The sequence below is a fragment of the Pristis pectinata genome, chromosome 2 (assembly GCF_009764475.1).
Source record: "Pristis pectinata isolate sPriPec2 chromosome 2, sPriPec2.1.pri, whole genome shotgun sequence".
NCBI lineage: Eukaryota > Metazoa > Chordata > Chondrichthyes > Rhinopristiformes > Pristidae > Pristis > Pristis pectinata.
The window spans coordinates 68,441,066-68,463,105 of NC_067406.1; the positions used below are offsets into that span (position 1 = coordinate 68,441,066).

The following is a 22,040-nucleotide window of genomic DNA, read 5'->3' on the forward strand; positions in this document are numbered from 1 at the left end:
TAAATGTGTATTTTCTCTACCTCTGATATAAATAAATAATTTATCTCATTCTTTCGATCAATTTTCAATGATGACCATGACGTCATAGATTGGTTTAGTTTCTGCAAGATCCTAATAAGGGACGGATTATGAGGGGAACTATTTGTGAGCAAAGTTTGTTTACTGTGCCAGAAAGATTCCTTTCAACCACCAATTCCTATTGCCCCCTGTCCACAACATGTCCCATTCTATCTTCTCTGACATTTCCCAATCCTTTCCCCTTCCCTTCAACACCCATACCCCACCCTAGCCAACTCCTCCCCTAATATTATCTGCAAGAGATATCAAAAGGAGGCCACCAGCTGTAAGAGAATACCAGTTGACGCAAAGTCCCACAATGTAAAGACAAAACAAATGTTGATTGTTCTTATATTGTGGATTATCATATCAGCACCTTCCCTCATCAAAATTCATATTGATGGTAAGACATAATGGAGCAGTATTATTTGTGGATATCTTCCTCCTACACCATCAGCCTGGATTGTACTGAACCACAGCCAGGATTTAATAGAGAACTGCTGGCTAACAGCATGGTACAGGTCAACATGTTCCTGCCTTCTGCACCAACACAATGCAATGGCTGAAAAAAAGGAATGCTGAAATCCAGAGGCCAAATATTGGTGTTTTTAGCCTTCCATTCCCCTGCTGAACTGAGTCCAACAGTGAAGATCAGTCACACATTTTGTATCTGAACCCTCAGCTGGTGTATGAATAGAACAGATTTCAAACTGAATGCAAATGGTAAGTGTTGGTATTTTTTCTTTATTTTCTTTCAAATTAGTGTTACATTAATTGATATTGGTTAATGGCATTTTTTTAATTTTGATATGTTAGAATTATTTTGATACTTTTGAATTGTTTTTAAATGTCTCCAATCATCACAAATATTTAAATAATTATTTTGGCTTTGGCAGCAGAGACAGGGCCTCCGGATCCATCACCCAAGGCCTAATTGCTCCTTTCTCATGAAGTGCTCTACTTCTGGCATGACTTCAGCACTGAGGCCTGGAGCTTTATTTAAATCATGGGGCCATGATTAATGTAAACCTGGGGATAGCAAAGGACTGAGCCCAATACTAATCTAGCAAGATCTGGCCCATCAACCTGCATTTATGCTTATGCATTTATTCAACCTGCTTTAAATTTCTAAACATTTGCATGGAACCCAAGATTAGGGGGAGATGGGACAGATGGGGCTAGTCTGCTGGGAATTGGAAAGGAGCCAATAGGCTGACTGTGCTTTCAGCTGTCTAGATCCTAATTCCTCTCTAGACCTTTCAGCCTTTCTAATTTTTCCTTAAAACTATCACAATGATCAAGTTTTTGGTTGTCTGTTCTACTAACATTCCTGTGAAGCACTTTGGAGCATGTAACTATATTTATTAGTATTAGGTGACTAACAGTTTTGTAAAAGAAGTAGGCTTTATCTTTTTAGGTGTAGGAACAAAAGTAGTGATGAGAGGAGGTTACAGAGCTCGGGAGATAATGAAACAGGACAGTATTAAATGTTTTTCATATTTTCCCTGCAAAATAGAATTAACATAGTGTCTTCTAATATTAAGGAAAAGATGTCGTCACCACCTTCTCAAGGGCGATTATCTATGAGCTATAAATGCTGGTCTTGTCAGTGATACCCTAATCCCATCTATAAATGTACTTGTGTTATCCTATCTCTTATCCTCTTTTTCCATCTTAATAATTGCCTTAACCTTGCCATTTCTGTTTCCTTTCTTTATTGGCGCCTTCTTCTGTCTTTATCTGACTTAAGATTTAAGCACTGTTATCATGGCCAGCTTTTTTGCCTTAACACAAGTTACAAGAGAAACTGATCCAGGGGTGTGGTGAAAGAGATTCTTTTGTGGAGGATAGAGTGGTTGACAGTATCAATAGCAACAATCAAACAACTGTGAGAAAGTGCTTTGACAAATAAGTTTATTTGAGTTGCATTTAAGGAGAGAAATTGACCCATGGAATCAGTCACACTTGGGACTGGAATTAATCATGCTGTCCAAGAATAACACCTGAATAAAGGGTAAATTTTATTTGTAAGGTTATTGATTCAGTCCCCCGGTCAATTCTCATGTCTATATTTTTCCTTACTATCACTGAATCAAAATTCCTCATGATTGGCTATTCATTGGTAGTGGTTATTTCCCAAAGTCCATCAGTGTATACTCAATATCTTATAGCAAATTGTTTATACATTGTGTGTACATTTCTTCAATGTGATTCCTTAATGATTGATCTTCAATTCTATCCTCATCAATAAATTTCCCTCCATCATATGTTCAACAACACGGTAGTTCACTGATGATAGCAGTGTTCAATTTTATTCATAAATCCTCGAATAATAGTCTGCATGGAACAAGACCCAATCCATATCTTCACCTGGGCCTACAAGTGCAAAGAAATACCCACATTATACAGGTACCTGTATGATGTGGGTATTTCTTTGAACTTTAACATGATTGGTATTGATATTGGTTTATTATTGTCACTTGTATGGAGGTACAGTGAAAAACTTGTGAGAAAGCTTAACCACCATTCCTTTAATTCAATGGCATTATCATCATTGAAATCCCTTCCATTAGTATACCGGATGTTTGTTTGACCAGTATCTCAACTAACCAGATACATGAATACGATAGCTAAACTTCACATTATAAGGTGGGTATTACTGTGATGAATGACTTGCATCCCAAATTCCTAAGGCATTTCATCACCAGCAAGAGATGCTGTGAGCCTGATGGAATACTCTCCTATTTCTGCAATCAATCCCACTCTAACAGCACTCAAGAAACTCATTATCACCAGGAAAAAGCATTCTACTTGATTTTCAAGTCAAACTCAAACTCAAAAGTCGTCAAATATCTCTTCAGGTCAAACCCCTCCATCACCAATGCAGTGTTCTTCAAAAGCATATCCCCAGACTATAAGGACAAATGCATCTGGTATGTGGAAATGCTGCCACCTGCAAGTTCCTTTCTAATCACATACTATCCCAAACTGGAAACATACTATTTCCTTATGATGACTGGGTCAAAATCCTGGAAGTTCCTCCTGTACAGCACTGAGGGAAAACCTTTACGACATGGGCTGCAGTAGATTAAGAAGAACAAAAGAGCTGATCATTGACTTCAGGAAGGTGGTTGGTCTGCATGCTTCTGTTTACATCAACGGTGCTGAGGTCGAGAGGGTTGAGAGCTTCAAGTGAACATCACCAAGTGAACATTGCCTATTTTGGTCTAACCACAAAGATGTCATGACCACGAAAGCTCACCAGTGCCTCTGCTTCCTCAGGAGGCTAAAGAAGTTTGGCATGTTCCCTTTGACACTAACCAATTTTTATCAATACACCATAGAAAACATCTTATCCAGATGCATCATAGCTTGGTATGGCAACTGCTCTGCCTGCGACTGCAAGAAACTGCAGAGAGTTGTGGGCACAGCTCAGCACATCACAGAAACCAGCCTCCCCTCTATGGATTCTGTCTATACTTCTTACTACCTCGGTAAAGCAGCCAACATAATCAAAGACCCCACCCACCCCAAACATTCTCTCTTCTCCCCCTCCCACCGGGCAGAAGATACAAAAGCCTGAAAGCATGCTCAAGGACAGCTTCTATCCCACTGTTATAAGACTATTGAATGCTCCCCTAGTATGACAAGATGGACTCTTGACCTCACAATCTACATCGTTATGACCAAGTGCCTTATTGTATACCTGCACTGCACTTTCTCTGTAACTGTAGCACTTTATTCTGCATTCTGTTATTGTTTTACCTTGTACTATCTCAATGCACTGTAGTAATGAATTGCTCCGTATGAATGATATGCAGACAAGTTTTTCACTGTACCTTAGTACATGTTACAATAATACACCAATTTACCAACTTTAATTTACCAATTTAGCTAACTATTTAGACAATTAAAAATGAGCGATAAATACTGGTGTTGTCCTCGATGCCCACATTCCATTAATGAGTAAGAATGTTTCTGTACTAGCATAAAGCATTAGTTTGCTCTGGGTCCTCCTCCATAAGGGAATGCTGATTACTACAGGGAAGCTCATGTATACTTTGTCATTGCACTTCCTAAGCAAGGCTTTACTATTCTTGAGTTGCCATGATTCTCTGCTCCATTCTTTCTGTGGAACAGAAGGATTACTTTCAAAGTGCATTGAACTTCCTCACCTACTCTAGACAACATTTTCTGCCATAGAATTATTCTCATACAGCATGGAAACAGGGCATTCAGCCCACCATGTCCACGTTGACCAGTATTAATTTTATCTTCCAGCACTTGGCCTGTAGCCTTCCATGCCTAGGCAATATAAGTGCTCGTCTAGACACTTCTTAAATGCTGTCAGTATTAGTGACTATGTTTCTCCAGCAGTGCATTCCAGGTTCTCACCACTCTGAGTGAAAAAGGTCCCCCTCTGATCCCCTCTAAATTTCTTACCCTTTATTCTAAATCTATGTCCTCTAGTTTTATTCACCACTGATAAAGGGAAAAATTTGTTGCAGTCTGCACTACTTATACCCTTAGTCATTTTATATACCTCAATTATGTCCCCTCTTAACCACTTGCTCTCCAAGGAAAACAGACCTAGTCTCTCCTCATAACTGAAATGCTCCATCCCAGGCAACATTCTGATGAACCTCCTTAATTTATTCTAAATTTATGGTTAAAATTTACTTTGTGATGTGTAAATTCGCATCATTGGCATACAATTGGTAAAAAGGGAGAGCAGCAAACCTGGGATGCGCTGTTTCTTCTTATCCTTCCCACCCTTGGTTCAAGAGAAGCCAGTCTTAATATGGACATCACAAAGTTGATGGAATTTATTGGAAGTAAACAAAGAAAGAAAGACCCACATCACAGTATTAGCTGTCGTCCTCAAGGCTTTTCTAGCCCTGAAGTGTAAAAAGTATAGCAGCTGTTTTGGTAGCCTTACCTCATCCATCTACTAAAATATTGGAGATTGGCTAGTTGTTTAAACTAACAAAGTGCTTTATTAAACAAACAAACCATACCAGGAGACATACATCATTTCTCTTTTGTGTGCTGAGTACAAAGATATGCAAGTTGTTTCTCCCTAAACATTGTTACAATGTATACACAGAACAATTGGGCACATGGTAAAATTCTTAAAATGGAATACACCAATATATAAGCTACATATGTTGCAGCAGCCAATTTGTGTAGAGTAAGCTCCCAAAAATAGCACCAGAGAGCCATTTAGCTTCTGTTAGGTCATTGCATTTTTTTTACAAGTACCTCTTTAATTCTCTGTTGAAAGTCACATCAATTTGCTTGTAGGATTCAATGGCATTACCATTATTGAAATCCCTTCCTCAAGTATACTGTGCCAGCTTCCAGATCATGGCATATTATTAAAAAAAATCTCATTTCTCCAAAAATTGGCAATTGCCTTAAATATTTAAATATCCTATTTCTCCTTCCTTTCTCTCACAATGACTTTCATAATTTTGAACACCTTTGCCTATCAACGTTCTCTGGTTTAAGAACTGTCCCGCCTTCTCTATTGCTGTCCATGGAAGTGAAGAATATTATATTTAATTCCCTCGTAAATTTGTGCATTCTTCATCTTGAAGGACAGTGTCCAGAATATTCCAGATGAAACGTTATTTTTTATTTATAAAAATTAGGTATACGTTATTTTTGTATTGTGTGCCTCTTAAATTCAGGATGTTGCATTATCTTAAACAGTCTTCTCAACTTAGGCAATCACTTTCAAATCTTTGTACATGAAACTATGCTCCACAGCTTTCTGTTCCTGGACCAATTTCAAAAAAGGAGTAACTGGATCCAAGTGTAAAGGGGGAAAAACATTTAAGTGGAAAGGAATTACGTTATGCAAAAAAACACAAGATTTTTCAGTGAGACAGTTAGTCTTGGACTATCGTAGACCTCCACGGATCAGACTTCAAAATGACAAGGAAATTCTCCGTATCTCGAATCTGACGAAAGGGCATGAACCCGAAACGTTATCTTCTCTCTCGACAGATTCAGTTTGAGTTGGTGAATATTCGCGGCATTTTCTGATTGACAGGTGCTGTGGGCAGGGTATGCGCATCCGGTCCCCCTCTGTAGGTGGCGCCCTCGCTGCCTCCGGCGTGAGCCGCTGCTCCCGTTCGGTGGCTGGTGCTCCTCCTGGGCAGGTGGCGCTCTCCCTCTCGGGTCCTTGTGGCGCGTTGCGGCCGCTCTGTCCGTTGTTCCTCGGCGCTGTCCTGCTGCCGCCGCTCGGTGCGACTCTGCGAAACTACTGCTCCCTGGATACCTGAGCGATCTGGTGAGATCCATGAGGTGAGTGCTGCTGCCAGCGCCGGGGATCGGCTCGCTAGGCCCGTCACAGCCCGCTCGCAGGCTCCCGCTCTCCTCCCCCGGATTAATTCAGAGCTCGAGAGGGACGGTGCGGGGAGCGAAGGCCAGGCCGAGCCGAACGGCCGTCCCTTTTTCTTAAAAAAATACCATCCGCCGCGGAGATGCAAAGTTTTGAAGACAAAACAAGTCGGCGAATCGATCTGAAGTGCGCTTCGACCTGCCTCCTATTCCTTGTAGATTGTGGCGGGATATTCGCGAGTATTTCCCGAATTCGTGCCCCCCCTTCCTCCGCGCCGCCATGAAGTTGTAAATAGATGAACGCCGGACGGGACGGGGATCGGGGAGGGTCTGCTGCAGCCTCCTTGGAGACGCCGTGTTGTCGCTGGTACTCCGGCGCCGAGGCCTAGCTTCCTAGGCCCGAAAAGCAGGCGGGTGGCGGGCGCGAGAACTTTTTTTTGTGGCTGCGGGTTGGGCGCATGTTGTGGTTGTTGCTTGTTTTTTTTCCCTGCAAGAACTCAAATAACCTTTCAACGAGTTCGCTTATCTGGTCACCTGCACCGGGGTATCTTTTTGGACGGGAAGGAGGTCGTGGGTCCGCGGGATAACTATTTTCTCTTTGAATTATTATTTAATTCTGGGAAAGAGTGCAGAGAGGGTAAAAAAGCTTTTGAGTAACATTTTAAACTTGTGTCTGACCAGCAGAGGCCGGTAGTGATCTACAGAAAGGGAAAAATCGAAGGATGGCTTTCCCCCAGCCAAAACCTGCGGATGGAAAAATCATCATCTACCCTCCTGGTGTTAAGGAAATTACTGATAAGATATCCAACGACGAATTGGTCAAAAGGCTAAAGGTATGGTTAGGTGTTTCTTCTATTTACGTTTGTGGACTATGCTTCCCAAAGGACACTTCAGTTTAAGGGGTAATGAGCCACAGGGAATATTAAAAAACTCAGGCTGTTCAAAAATCTATGAAGAACTTGAAATAGGTGTTTCTATTCCTTTCTGCTGATAATTATGGTTAAAGTATTTATCTACATTGCCAACACCATTTCATTGGGTGATTTGATCATTTTGCAATATGCCAGTTTGTAGCATTATTCTTGATATTAACACTTTTCTGAAATATAATGAAATGTCACAACATTTTTCATGAATGTTACTTGGCAAAATTTGGTGCAGAGTTACTGATATGAGAACAGGTGACCATAAGTTTGCTAAAGAGGTAGGTTTTGAGAAACTTCATTCAAGAGGAAAGAAAAGTGGAAGGGTTTATGGAGGGAATTCCAGAGTTTAGGGCTTTGTCAACTTAACATACAGATATCAGTACTGGAGAAATTAAAATCAGTTGTTCATGAGTGCTAATTTGTAGATCATATCTTTTGGTGGGGAGGTAGGGTGCATTGCAGTGGTGGTTTACAAAGAGTGATTACTGTAGATGGTGGAAATCTGAAGTAGAATATCTCTGTCCCCATATATAAATGCTACTTTGCCTACTGAGTATTTCTACAATTTTGTTTTTATGGCAGTAGGTTGGAGTAATAGTGATATGGGGTCAGGGAGGGAAAAGTTGAGTCCATTGGAGGGATTTGAAAGCAAGAATTAACATTTTAAAGCAGAGGTATAACATAGCCAGAGGCAATATTGGTCAAGGAGCTTGGGCACGATGTGGGTTTGTACATTGGCAGCAGAGCTTTGGTTGCCTCCAGGTTTATGGTGGGGTAGGATGTGGGTGGCTAGCCCAGTGTGCATTATAATATGCAAATCTAGAGATGAAAAAATGCATGGATCATTTGATAATGTAAGTATTTTAAAGTTGGTGAAATGTGGGGGGAAATAATTTGGGGAAAAAATATAAGTGCTGTTATATGTATGTGTACAATTTTTTTGCCATTAGTCTACCTTATAAACTAAGTTGCTTTGTTTGTTGCAGTTGAAAGTTTTGATAGCTTTATCAATTTTTTTATTTCTCTAAACAATTGCTTTGCTACTTGTATAATTAAAAAAAACAGAACTGGCCAGCAATCTTCTCCCCCTCTTCCCCCCCCTCTGAAAAATTGTTCTCACAGACTTAGTAATATTTTAACTAAGCTGTATTGATTGTATAGGTAGTTGCAGAATTGAGGACACAGAGATTTTCTTCAGGATATTAGAATATTGAAAGCATTAGATATTCCTTGGTATAATTAAGGATCGCTGCCGCTGGCTAACTTTGACAACAAAATACCAATATATTGACATTTATGTCTAGATTTTATTTAGTATACCAGAGTAGAGATTGTGATGTGATCGCTCTCTATCAACTAGAATTCAAATTTCTATTGACATTTCCCCAGTGTTATTTATTTTCACTACCTTTGCTGTATAATCTGCTTTGCTAGTATATTTGTAAAGGTAGCACAATGGCACACCCAGCAGAGCTGCTGCCTGACAGCTCCAGTGACCTGGGTTCAATCCTGATATCCAGTGCTATTTGTGTGGAATTTGCACGTTCTCATTTTGACGTGGGTTTCTGCCCACAGGCCAAAAGATGCGTGGGTCGGTAGGATAGTTGACCACTGTAAATTGTCCCTAAGGTGTAGATGAGTGCTAAAATCTAGGGGGAAATCGATGAGGAAAATAAAACAGGAATAATGTAAAAATGGATGCTTGATGCTCGATGTGGACTCTGGGCCAAAGGGCCTGTTTCCGTGTTGTGTGTCTCTGACTCTATGATTATTTGATTATATTCAGTACTCATTTTATTAACTTCAAATTACTATGTGATGTATGTGTTGAAAATATACAAAATATAATTTTGTTGTATTGATTTGGCTGAAAAATTGGAAAATATTGTGAAGTTTGTTTTATACTTTTTAGTTATTTTATCGTATGAAGCCTGCTCTTGAGAACCAGCTGCAATCCTTCTTGGCCATCGGTTATCATTCTTCCACAAGGACCAGAGAGTGATCTAAGTAGCACTTGGCACTGATCGACCCCAGGGTGGGGTTGCTTCATTCTTTCTCTCACATAGGCTATGTCAGACCTGGCACTAGCATTCAGCCTGATCTAATCCTGGAGCAGGTCCTGCTGGCAGAGCAGACCAATTCACACATTTTCCCACCACTTTATTTGCGGTCTTACCGGCACTAGTCGCAAGCATGCTGATTATTCCCCGTGCTGCTCCTCGCACCATCACAGCTGATCTATTGGTGCTTAATTTCATTGTATTTTCTGTAGATTTGCGTAACCTCAAAGCATTTATATAATGGATTATTAATATGCTAAATCTGGCACACTTTAGGATTATTAATTTTCTCTGTAGTCCTTATACTGGTTAGTTAATCTTCTATTGGTGCCTTGGGTGTCTCAGAGATCTTCAGCTGGGTATGATATTTTGCACTCTGACCAAAACCACTGTGGTGGTTGCCTGATTTCCTCTGAACTCCTGGAGTTTTTGTTTCACCTTCGTATTCTTGCTGTAAAAGTGAAGTTTATGTCCCATCTGCACTTTTGTGTTTTTAACTGTATCAGTGAGTTCTTCTAGTGATTTGCTGCTGTTGGCTCTGGTTAGCAACCAATATTTTAATACGTCCAGGAGTTTGTTCCAAGTTATTTAACTAAATTGTTTTACAAAATTTAAGTCAAATATAATTTTCAAGCATTGAAATTGTATGGAGTAACTGGCTTTGATCATTATCAACCCATAAGACCATAAGGTATAGAAGAATTGGGCCATTTGGTTCATCGAGTCTGCTCTGCCATTCAATCATGGCTGATTTTTCTTTCAAGTCCTTTCTTCTGCCTTCTCTCTGTAACCCTTAACCTTTTAACCAATTAAGAACCTATCAATTTCTGCCTTAAATACACCCAATGACTTGGCCTCCACTGCCCTCTGTGGCAACAAATTCCACAGCTTCACCACCCTTTGAAGAAATTCCTCCTCATCTTAGTTTTAAAGGGGCGTCCCTTTATTCTGAGGCTGTGCCCTTGGATCCTAGACATCCTCTCCATGTCCACTCTATCCAGGCCTTTTATTATTCTTAGTAATCCTAGAGCTTAGTTTTCAATCGTCTTGGGCCTCCTCGCCATTAGGTCAAAATTGCACTATGTCAATTCATGTGTGGTACTTGCTATGCAGTGCCCAACCCACACTGAAAGAATTTACACACAGGCACCTCCCACTCAATTGGAGTAGAAGGAAGTTATCCCCAAACTCGTGACTGCCTGAGAGAGGTTTAATTGTGAGCTTAAATGTTGTTTAGTCCACTCCAACAAGGAGAAACTGTACACAATTATATCTCTAAAAAAGTATGCAAAAAAGCTCTATTTTTTGTTTAGCTTTTTGGAAATTCTTGTTGTGACTCATTGAGCCTCTCTGCCCTGCCAACCTGGCTTGAATCTACACAGCACCTGAGTTCTTAAGGTTCAGTGTTTGAACTTGCTTCACTGTGCTAGTGTTACCCTGAATCTAACAAACAGATGCTTTATTTCCTGGAATTGTTCTCGGTTTGTGAGTGCTCCAGAAGCACAAGCAGAATCCGTTTGGATTCCATATTGTACTAAACAGTGGTTGCCACTCCTCTACCCATGCTTAGGTACTGCAAGGCACTGTGCAGGTCCTTCCTACTGAGTGCAAGCCCTAACCTCTGAAATATTTTTGCAACCAGCTGAGTTGCACATTTGCATTTATCAACTGTCAAAAGGCTTTGCACATTTGTGAATGTCACTGGCATTCACAAACATTACAGAATATTAAAAAGCTATTCACAAGTAATCGTAATATTGAACTAAAAATGTATTAATCTTACAGCTGATTTAAAAAGTAGAAATGCTTTGTATTAATTTAGATGTATTTTAGGTTATTCACATTTACCTAAACTTGCTTACCTTCTTTGGAACTATTTCTCTCTGTGGAAATGAATGCGATTACTGAACCTTTTTGTCTCAGATTTCCCAGCTTAGTTGCTGGAATCTGCAGGAAACTAGTGGTCTGCCACTGGATTCACATGAAATATTGTTTGAATGACAGCGGTGAGGACCTCAGGAAATTCAGGGTCTGTGTTTGTGAGAATGGCCCTCAGAAGTCTGTCTGACCTTCTCCATGAAAAAAAGTGTGTATCATTGGATTAAAAATTAGGAGAAGTCTATTTTGTAAGCTGTGAAAGTGACCATTCCCTGTTTTCTAGGTAGGATAAATTGTTTCAATGGAAAGCAGATTGTTACAAGTCTGGGCACTTTAAAATGTAAACTGATCTGAAAGTGTCCTTCAGTGAAGATTGACAAATTGTATCTGTAAATTATCTGTAGATCCATCATTCATTAAGGTCATGGCTCATCAGAACTCTGAACTACATTTTCCTGACCCTAGTCTACCCTTTTAGATCAAAAAATCTGTCTATCTTGGCTTCAACTGATGATGAGAATTCCAAAGATTAGGGATCTGCTGAGAGAGGAAATGAGTGACCCCTTATTCTGAATCCAAGCCTTCTAGTTCTAGATACCCCCACAAGGTGAGACATCTTCTTTATCTATCTTGCTTGTATTTCAATAAGATCACCTGCCATTCTTCTAATTTACAATGAGCACAGGCCACACCAGTTTATTCTTTACACAAAAGACAAACTCTTCATCCTAGGAGTCAACTTAGTAAACCTGCGAACTGTCTCAATGCCCTTTATAGTTGTATCGATACTTCTTTATTTTTATAATCCATTCCCCTTGTAATGAGGCCAGCATTCCATTCGCCTTCGTCATTATTGCTTTGTGTTGATACGCACTCTTCTGCATGACAGCATTCTTTAAAAGCAAAATTAGCCCTACCTAAGTCCCCAAGTTTCCTCCACGTGGCAATTTTTTGGCTTAACGATCTATAGTATGCACCTTGGTCGTCTTGGTGTCCTCTTCATAACTTGCTTTTCTACCCAACTTTGTACTTGTAAGCAAATATGACTACAATGTAATTGATTGCTTTATCTAACTCATTAATATAATGTAAAGAGTTGAGGCCCCAGTATGGATGGATGAAGTTTAGGCAGAATGAATAACCATTAAATCACAACTCTTAATTATTTTTCTTCCTTTTGTAGATTAATTTACATACAAATTCATATAAGTGATTTGCTGCAGTTGACAGTACAGATTGGCTTCTCTGATAAAGACATGCTGTGCATTTATTTGGAAGTCTATGCTTGGAAGCATATATGCACAAATAAATTTTACTGTGGCCTGTGCTGGATACAGAGTGGATCCTTTATCTTGGAGATCAGTTTATGTTTGAATGATCAGGCATAGAAACATACAGCAGAGAAACAGGCCCTTACAACCCACTTCATCCAAGGTGACTGTGGTGCCTATTTATGTTAATCCCATTTGCCCACATTAAGCCTGTATTGCTCTGTTCCTTTCCTGTCCAAGGACCTGTGCAAATGCCTTTCAAACATTGTAATAATATCTGCTTCCACTATCTCCTGTGGCAACTTGTTCCAAATATTCACCACCCTCTGTGGGTGGGGGGGGGTGGGGAACGACTCACCCCTACGATCTCCTTTAAATTTCTCCTCTCTTATCTTAAACCTGTGCCTCGCGTTCTAGACTCCCCTGCCCTGGGAAGATTCTATCTATCCATCCTATCTATGCCTCTCATAATATTATAAAACTCTATAAGGTCACTCCTTAGCCTCCCATGTTCCGGTGAGAATAAGCCCAGCCTATCTCTCTTTATAACTACAGCCCTCCATTCCAGGCAACATCTGGTAAATCTCTTTTGCACTTTCTGTCTTGCTACCACATCCTTCCTGTTGTGTGGTGACCAGAACTGTACACAGTACTCTTAATTGTGGTCTAACCAGTGTTTTATGCAATTGTGACACGATGTCTCAACTCTCATATTCAGTGCCTCTGCAATACCAAATGCCTTTTTCACTACCCTGTCCATTTGTGTCATCACTTTCAGGAGCTATGTACTTGCACCCCAAAGACTCTCTGTACATTGACGCTCCAAATGTCCCTGCCATTTACTCTGTGTCTTAACAGAACTTGACCCCTCAAAATGCATTACCTTGCACTCGTCTAGATTACATTCACTAGTGCGCCCAACTTTCCAGCTGACCTATGTCCTGCTGTACCTTTAAACAATTGCCATTGTTATCTACAACTCCGCCAATTTTTTTGCATCATTTGTAAACTTGCTAATCATACCCCCTGCATTCTCATCCAAGTCATTTCTATATATAGATCCCAGGATTGATCTTTGCAGTCCCGGTATCAATTCCTGCATGTGAGACCTAATCCTAATGCAGGTCAAATTTGTACTAATTTAGAGTTTATGCCAAGGGATTTTAACTGTACGTAAAAAAAAAAATATTTTCGGCATTTTGTTCTAGACTTTAAATGAGATAGTAACTTTTTTAAACTCCCTATTAAAAAGAGAAACTTCCATCTACTGTATGTAGCATCTCTTGCAACAGTTTTGGCATGTCCCAAAATGCTCCTCAACCACTTATATTGTAATGGTGAAATATTATAAGAAATGGAGCAGTCAATTATATGACAGAAGGAATGTTCAATGTGTGATAAATATTGGTCACTGGGGATAAGTCCCCTTCTTTTCTTCAAATTAAATCATGGGATCTTTAATGTCCGGCTGAAAGAGCAGAGGATGCCTAAGTTTAAATTTCATCTGAAAATTGGAACCTCTCAGTGGATGACTGCCTCTGCTGCACTGAAGTGTTGACCTAGATTTTTATATTGTATCTTTAGAGGGGGACAGAAGCTCATAACATCTGATTTGGAGCTGAGTGCTTCCAAATGAACCACAGCCAATACTGCTGTTCTACATGAGACCAATGAAAATAAGACTCTGCAAACTTGATTTTGCTGTAGAGATGAGTACAAAGGTTGTTGTGGGATTGATGAGCAAAACAATGCTCCCTTCCCACCTTAATCTTCTGAAAATATAAGTATTACCACAGATCAATTCACTGCATCATGTACTTTCTACTACTGGCACTTGTAAATTAAAATGTATGTATTTCCTTGTATCTTACAGATATGAGTGCATGGTATAGGAACTTGGCATTTTAGTATCTGGGCCATGAAAGAAATTGATGGTACCTTCTATTTTCTGTTTATGGTTTTGAAAAGTAGTGGACTCAATGCTGTGCCCATTTGCATTGGCCTGAAACAACATAAAGCAATGCATCTGATAATGATGTGGATATATTATGAAGAAATTTGACTACATTTGAAATGCTATTGTCAACAGATTTTTTAAAATCAAGGAAACTTCTAATAAGATTTGGCTTAATGTATTTTTCTACGAAGTTTGTTTATTACTTAATTTATATTGGCCATAAATTGAGATTAGATTTATCAATATCCTTCAATCTCTGTAAGCAGGGAAAAAAGTTTCCTTCTCAGCTTCTCTTTAATGTTTTTTTTCTCTTACTGTTAAGAGGAAACTAACTGTAATGAATTGAAGGAGGCTTAGTATTTGCTCAGTAAGTAGCCCTTGCAGTAGAAAAGTGTCTTTAAATGTTTAGAAATACAATTGAATTAGCCTACTATATTTTATGTAATATTAGTACATGTATTGGTAAATGGAAAGCAGTGCCATTGATGGGATCCTGAAAGTTGAGTTATGCTACTAAATTTTAAAATCTAAGGAATAAGTGAAATATAAAAGATACTAGAATATTTGAAAGACTTAATTTTGTTTAACATATTCCAGAAAATGCACAGCAGCCCTATCATGGAACCGCTGGAATGCAAGTTTTCAAATAGAACCATCATATGGAGTCACAAATGCAAACCTATAATTAATTAATTTAATCTCTTTTTAGGTTACTGAAAATCTAAGACTTTTTTCTGGTTTTTTTGTGGATTTAATAGGTAGATTGCTTAAACAAAAGATATGGGTTGGAGTTCTGTTAAAACTGATCGAATCATGTGCCATAATTTTAGTGGAGGACACATGGAAACAAGTTGTTTTTCTTGGTTTGCTGAGAAGACTCCATTGAAATTAATGACACAACAGAGTAAATGCAAACAAACTTTACAGGCGTATTGTGAGATAACTTCTTGGTCTTGCTGATCAAAATTCCTAAGCTAACTTTAGGTTGAATCCATAAAAATGCTACTTGATTGTGTAAATTTTTGTAATATAACCCAAAAAGAAGTTTAATAATCCACATTTGTATTTTCATCTTGTTTATGTGGCAAGTTAGTAAAAGTGTTACAGGAAAAATAGGTTATCAAGGATCTGTTTAACGCGGCAAGTGTCCGCTTTATGCCGTAATCAATCAGATTGACAAATTGAAAATAAAGTATAAAGTTGCTGCTATTCAAGCTAAAGTTAACAGTGCAGTTGCCTCTGTCTTAAGAGGTCGCGTTAAAGAGAGAACCATGAGATCCAGTGTAGTAGACTATATTGGTCCCTCATCAACACAGAAATAATAAATTCTGCCTTGTAAGTCTGTTTACCTTTGCAAACTGTTTGTAATACGCCAATAGGCTATGGATGAGATTTGCCATACCAGTGCCTTAAAATGTCCTCCTTGTTCCCTTAACATGGCTTTCCTTTCACATTAGTTAACAGGGCTCTTGACCATGTCCCCTTGATTTCTTGCACTTCTACTCTCATCCCCGTTCCTCCAGCAAGAACAAGGATAGGGTTTCCTTTGTCCATGCCTTCTACACCTTCAGCCTTCACACTCGAGTAACCATCTTCCGCAACTTCCACCATCGGAATCATCTGCTCCTTCCTCTTTCAGCATTCCTCACTCCACTCTTCAGCTCCCCATCACTCCCCTTGTCATGGCAGCATTTGCCCTTCTCATTATCTTCAGACCCAAACAATCCTTCCAAGCAGCAATTGACTTGGATTTGTTTCAGTTTAACATTCTGCATTCAGTGTTCAGTGTTCCCCACAAATGAGAAACCAAATGTAGATTGGGTGGTTGGTTTGCCAAACACCTCAGTTCAGTCCACAAAGGTGACCCTGAGGCTTTCAATCTCCTTATAGTTTAATTCTCCATTTCACTCCCACCTTGATCTCTACCCTTAGCCTCCTGTATTGCTTCAATGATGCCTAACTTAAGCTCAAGGAACAGTGCATCATCTTTCATCTAGATGCATTTTCCATGCATAATTAATCTTTCTTTCTCTCACTGCTAGTGTCTTCTCACTTTTCCAGTCCTGATGAAGGGTCCTTGACCTGAAATGTCAATTCTGCTTTTCTTGCCTGTGATGCTGACTTGTTGAATGCTTGCAGCTTTTTTTTTTTAGATATTCAACATCTGCAGATTTTTGCACCAATTAAGATAACTATAGTCTGTAGTCCAGTTTGTCTGAAGAATACCATGCTCCAGAAGAACAAAAACTGAAGTACTTTCTGTGGTTATTCATTTAGTTTAAATGACAGACTGTTTCTGAGGTGCTAAATAGTAGATGTGAAGGTGTAACTATCCGAGTTGTACAGTACGTTTCAAATGTGTTTGTATAATGTGCAAAACATTTTGATTGCACTTATTGGCTAAAATGTGTTAGCTTATCATTCTTATCCAGGGTCTGAATGCAGTGAATTCAGGCCATGTTCTAGGACTTCAGAGCACAATGCAAGCTGAAATTTCACTTTTCTTTTGTGAAATTGTTTTAACATTGGAGAAACACTGTCTTCTGGTTGAAATGTTAAATAGTGCCCCTGTTTGGTGAATGTGAAGGATTTCGTGGCACTTATTTGAAGGAGACCACTTCCGTCTTGGCCAGAATTCATCGCTCACTTGATACCACTGTAAAATATTAACTAAATCATTTACCTTGTTTCTCTTGGTGGAATCTCGTCCTAGTTTCTAAAGGAAGTGGCTGTTGGAATTGTTGATGCCTTTGTTGTAATTTTCTGAAATTCCCTAGATGCGGGGAAGGTATCCATTAGATTGGGAAATAGCACATGTAACTCAAGTTTTTCAAAATGGAAGAGAGAGAAAGCAGGAAACTAGAGGTCAATTAGTTTAACTTCTCTCACAGGAAAATTGTTAGAAGCTATAAGGTGTTGTAGCAGATCAATTTAGCAAGAATTCATTGTAATCAGGCAAAGTTAGCAAGGTTTTGTGAAAGGTAAATCATGTTTGACCAATACATTGCTCTTTGAAAAAGTGACGTGTGCTTTCAGTAAAGGGGTACCAGTGGTTGTACTATATTTAGATTTCCAGAAGGCATTTGAGGAGATACTGCATCAGAGGTTATTGTGAAAAATAAAAGCTTATGGTGTCGGTAGTGGCATTTTGGTGTGGATAGAAGATTGGGCAGCTAACAGGAAACTGTGTGTAACCATAAATGAGCCTTTTTCTGATTGACAAGATGTAATGAGTGGTGTTTGACAGTGATTGTTTGGGGTTATGTATAGCTTTTATGAAACGCTTTTCATTTCCTTAGAATTTTGCAAAGTGTCTCACAACTAATTAAATATTTCAGAAGTGTAACAACTTGTAGGGCAGCCAATTTGTGAGCAAAGTCTCTCAAAACTTGATGATGTGAATGACATTTTTGCAGGCGTTGTTGGTTAAGATGCAGGGAGAATGTCCATACTTTTATTTAAAACTCAAGCTATCTTTCATGTGTTTGGAGCCATTTTGTGTGGCATTTGTTTACCAGCTCATTGGACCAGAGTATCATCCAAAATTCATGAAGCCACATGTGGCCTGCAGGGTTGGGCCTGTCCAGTCTCCCTGCACTTTCCATTCCCCCTGGTCTTGGAACATTTGCTTCTCTCCTGTCTGGCTCCTTATTGTACAATCTCTTTCAGCTACAGTGTTACCAACAATATTTGAGAGGCAGATTTGCTGTCCCATTAGCATTAATGTGGGACAGCATTTTCCTTTAAAGCCACTGCGGTCTTGGAGCGGGGCTGGTAATCCTCAGGAAAGCATCAAATTCATAAAAGGAATAGCCCGTTCTGTCTTCAGACAAACGTGCTTGGGTACCATGGAGGCTGCAACTGTCGACTAGAACTTGGACTCAACTGATTAGTGACTTCAGGGCTTAGCCAATGTGAACCTCAGGTTTGTCCCCCACGATGAAGTACCTGAAGACCAGAGACTCGGATCATGTTGCCTTTTTGGTTGGCGCAGGTGTGTTACTTTAACACAGTCACATCTGTGGGTATGGATCTGTCAATGTTTAATACTGGGTACTGGCAGTAACTGCAATTTCAAAGAGCTCCTTTAAAGAGTTAGTACAGGTATTGTGGGTTACAAGATTGTTTGAATAACATCCCTCCCAAAGCCGCCTCCATTAGAAACAAGCTATGCCAATGTGAACTTGAGATACCCACATTAAATTGGTACACAGAAGGGCAGGCGCGGTAGTGTATCAGTTAGCGTAACACTTTACAGCACCAATGACCCAGGTTCAATTCCGGCCACTCTCTGTTAGGAGTTTGTATGTTCTCCCCATGTCTGTGTGGGTTTGCTCCGGGCGCTCTGGTTTCCTCCCACATTTCAAAGGCATACAGGTTAGGAAGTTGTGGGCATGCTACGTTGGTGCCGGACGTGTGGTGACACTTGTGGGCTGCCCCCAGAACACTCTATGCAAAAGATGCATTTCACTGTGTGTTTCGAAGTACATGTGACTAATAAAGATATAATGGTTACTGACGGTGGTCAGAGAAAATATATCCAGCTTCCTGACTTTGGGAATTGGAAATATTTTCATACTGCCATGTTTTCGTACGACATAGAAGACGGCCATTTTGGCTCATCAAGTGTATGACTGCTCACAGAGCAGTCTCAATTCCCCCCCCCCCCCCCCCCCCAATAATTTTCCCATCAACTGCCCCTAGACTCTTCCATTCAATTACATATGAGGGGCAATTTACAGTAATTAACTCACCAACTCTCATGTTAGGGAAGTGTGAAGAAATCAGTGCACCTGTGGGAAACTACGTGGTCACAGGGAGAATGTACAAACTTCACCCAGACACCACTCGAGGTTGGGATCGAACCCACGTCTCTGAAGTTGTGAGGCAGTTGCTCTACCAGCAGCACTATAGCTCCGGCCCACTGAACTTTTGTGTTCATGTTTGGATCAGAATCAGGTTTATTATCACTGACTTGTATGTCATGAAAAGTGTTGTACTGCTGCCGCAAAACAATGCAAAGACACAAAATTAACAAAAATTGCAAAATAAATAATCCAAAAAAAACTAATGAAGTAGTGTTCATGGGTAGCTCAAAGCGGCTGTGCAGGTTGACTCTGTGGTTAAGAAGGCATATGGTATATTGTCCTTCATCAATTGGGGAAGTGAATTTAGGAGCCGAGAGGTATTGTTGCAGCTATATAGGTCCCTGGTCAGACCCCACTTGGAGTACTGTGCTCAGTTCTGGTCACCTCACTACAGGAAGGATGTGGAAGCCATAGAAAGGGTGCAGAGGAGATTTACAAGGATGCTGCCTGGAATGCAGAGCATGGCTTATGAAAGCAGGTTGAGGGAACTCGGCCTTTTCTCCTTGGAGCAATGGAGGATGAGGGGGGACCTGATAGAGGTATATAAGATGATGAGAGGTATTGATCGGGTAGATAGTCAGAGGCTTTTCCCCAGGGCTGAAATGGTGGTCGCAGGAGGACATAGGTTTAAGGTGCTGGGGAATAGGTATAGACGAGATGTCAGGGGTAAGTTTTTTTACTCAGAGTGGTGAGTGTGTGGAATGGGCTGCCAGCAATGGTGGTGGAGGCGGATACGATAGGGTCTTTTAAGAGACTGTTGGATAGGTACATGGTGCTGAGAAAAATAGGGGGCTATGGGTAAGCCTAGTAACTTCTAGGGTAGGGACATGTTCGGCACAGCTTTGTGGGCTAAAGGGCCTGAATTGTGCTGTAGTTTTTTTCTATGTTTCTATGGTTCATGAACTGTTCAGAAATCCGATAGTGGAGGGGAGGAAGCTGTTCCTAAGTCACTGAGTGTGGGTCTTCAGGCTCCTGTACCTCCTCCCTGATGGTAATGACGAGAAGAGGGCATATCCTAGATGGTGTGGGTCCTTGGTGATGGATGCGGCCTTCTTGAGGCACCGTCTCTTGAAGACGTCCTAGATGATGGGGAGGGTTGTGCCTGTGATGGAGCTGGCTGAGTCTACAACCTTCTGCAGCCTCTTGCGATGTTAATGTTTTCATATATCTTTTTTCTCAATGTCTTGGAATGTTGTCTTTAGAGTTATCTGGTTGTAGCAGGCTCACCTCTGAGTGATACTGCAAATGTTGGAAGTTTAAAATGAAAGAAATTTCAGAAATAAACGGTGTTAACATTTCAGTTCTGATGTAAGGTCATTGATGTGAACTGTTAATTTTGTGTTCCTCTCCATGGATACTGCTGAGTATTTCAAGAATTTTATATCTTTTGCAAGATGTTCAGACTATGGACAAGGTGGAAAGGAATGCTAGAGATATGGCAACCAGCACAAGGGCCTGGTGATTGCAGTAAACAAAAAAAATGTATCTGGTTATGAATGGTTTAAATTAAATGTGGTTATTGTGAGTTGTCCTCAGAAGTAGTTTCAGTTCTAAGTCTGACCCTCTGAACAAAAATATAGTGCATTGTCATTTTGGATTTTGCACTCAGGTGTCAGCAGTGGGGTTTGAACCATTCACCTTGTAACGTGGGTGAAAATACTTATCTGTGATACTCAAGGTCAACAGCGATTTAAAATTATCTGGAAAAGCAATACCTGTAGCAGATTATTTTAAAAATTAAAAATGAGTAAATATACATTGCCTTGTATGCAGGAGAACAGAAATCTTGATTTTTAACAGAAGTGATGCTGGGTGGAAAGTGGCATATTTTGCATTTGGATTGTTGGATGAGAAATAGAAACATGGGTAGGCCATGCTGCCCCTTATGCCTGCTCTGATATTCAGTAAGATCAGGGATGATCTTTTGCACCTTTGCCACTTTCCAACACTAATCTTTAGTAATAGTCTGTTGTTCTTTGCCTTAAATAGACCCAGCAGCTTAGCCTCCACAGCACTCTTCTGTACTGAATTCCAAAGATCTACTGCCATCTGGGTGAAGAAATTTCTTTCATCCCTGTCTTGAACGGCCAACCATTTTTATTTACTGCAACCCTTAGTTCTAGACACCCCACCCAGTGGAAAATATAACTCTTTATCTACCCAGTTGAAGTCATACTGAAAACAGAAAATGTAAGAAAAGTTCAGCAGGTCAGGCAACATCTGTGGAAAGAGAAACAGTTAACATCTCTGGTCTGGGGCCCTTAATCAGGACTGAATTTCATATGTTTCAATGAAATTACCTCTTGTTCTTCCAAACTCAAGAGTATAAAGGGTATCTGCTTAATCTCTCCTCATGCAATAACCCACCATCCCAGGAATTAATCTCCTAAACCTTCACTGCACTTCTTGTAAGGCAAGTATGCCCTTCCTTGCACAGGAAGACCAGACCCCAGGAACAATCTCTACAGCACTCCACTGTTTACAGTTTGCCAACCTGAAAGTGACCTATTTATTCCATTTCTGTTTTCTGTCTGTTAATCAATTCTCAATTTGCACCAGTATTTTACCTCCACTGTAATAATCTTTTGTGTGGCATCTTATTGAAGGCCTTCCCTTAGTCCAAATACAGTACATCATCTGGTTCTCCCTTTATCTATTCTACTGATTAAACTAAC

At 40.0% G+C, this 22,040-nt stretch overlaps 1 protein-coding gene across 7 annotated transcripts in view; it reads left to right on the forward strand.

Annotated features, from left to right (window-relative positions):
* The first annotated feature begins 5,712 nt into the window (after nucleotides 1-5,712).
* The window catches only part of pds5a (PDS5 cohesin associated factor A), a 120,088-nt gene continuing 103,760 nt past the window's right edge, over nucleotides 5,713-22,040 (forward strand). For 2 of the 7 annotated variants that reach the window (XM_052034191.1, XM_052034212.1), the window contains exons 1-2: nucleotides 6,140-6,369; nucleotides 7,087-7,238. In XM_052034191.1, the coding sequence (XP_051890151.1) occupies nucleotides 7,128-7,238 (111 nt within the window). In that variant the 5' untranslated portion in view covers nucleotides 6,140-6,369; nucleotides 7,087-7,127. Of the gene's footprint in view, nucleotides 6,085-6,139; nucleotides 6,370-7,086; nucleotides 7,239-22,040 lie in introns of those variants that run through there. The other 5 variants (XM_052034228.1, XM_052034236.1, XM_052034201.1 and 2 more) reach the window with 4 other exon arrangements.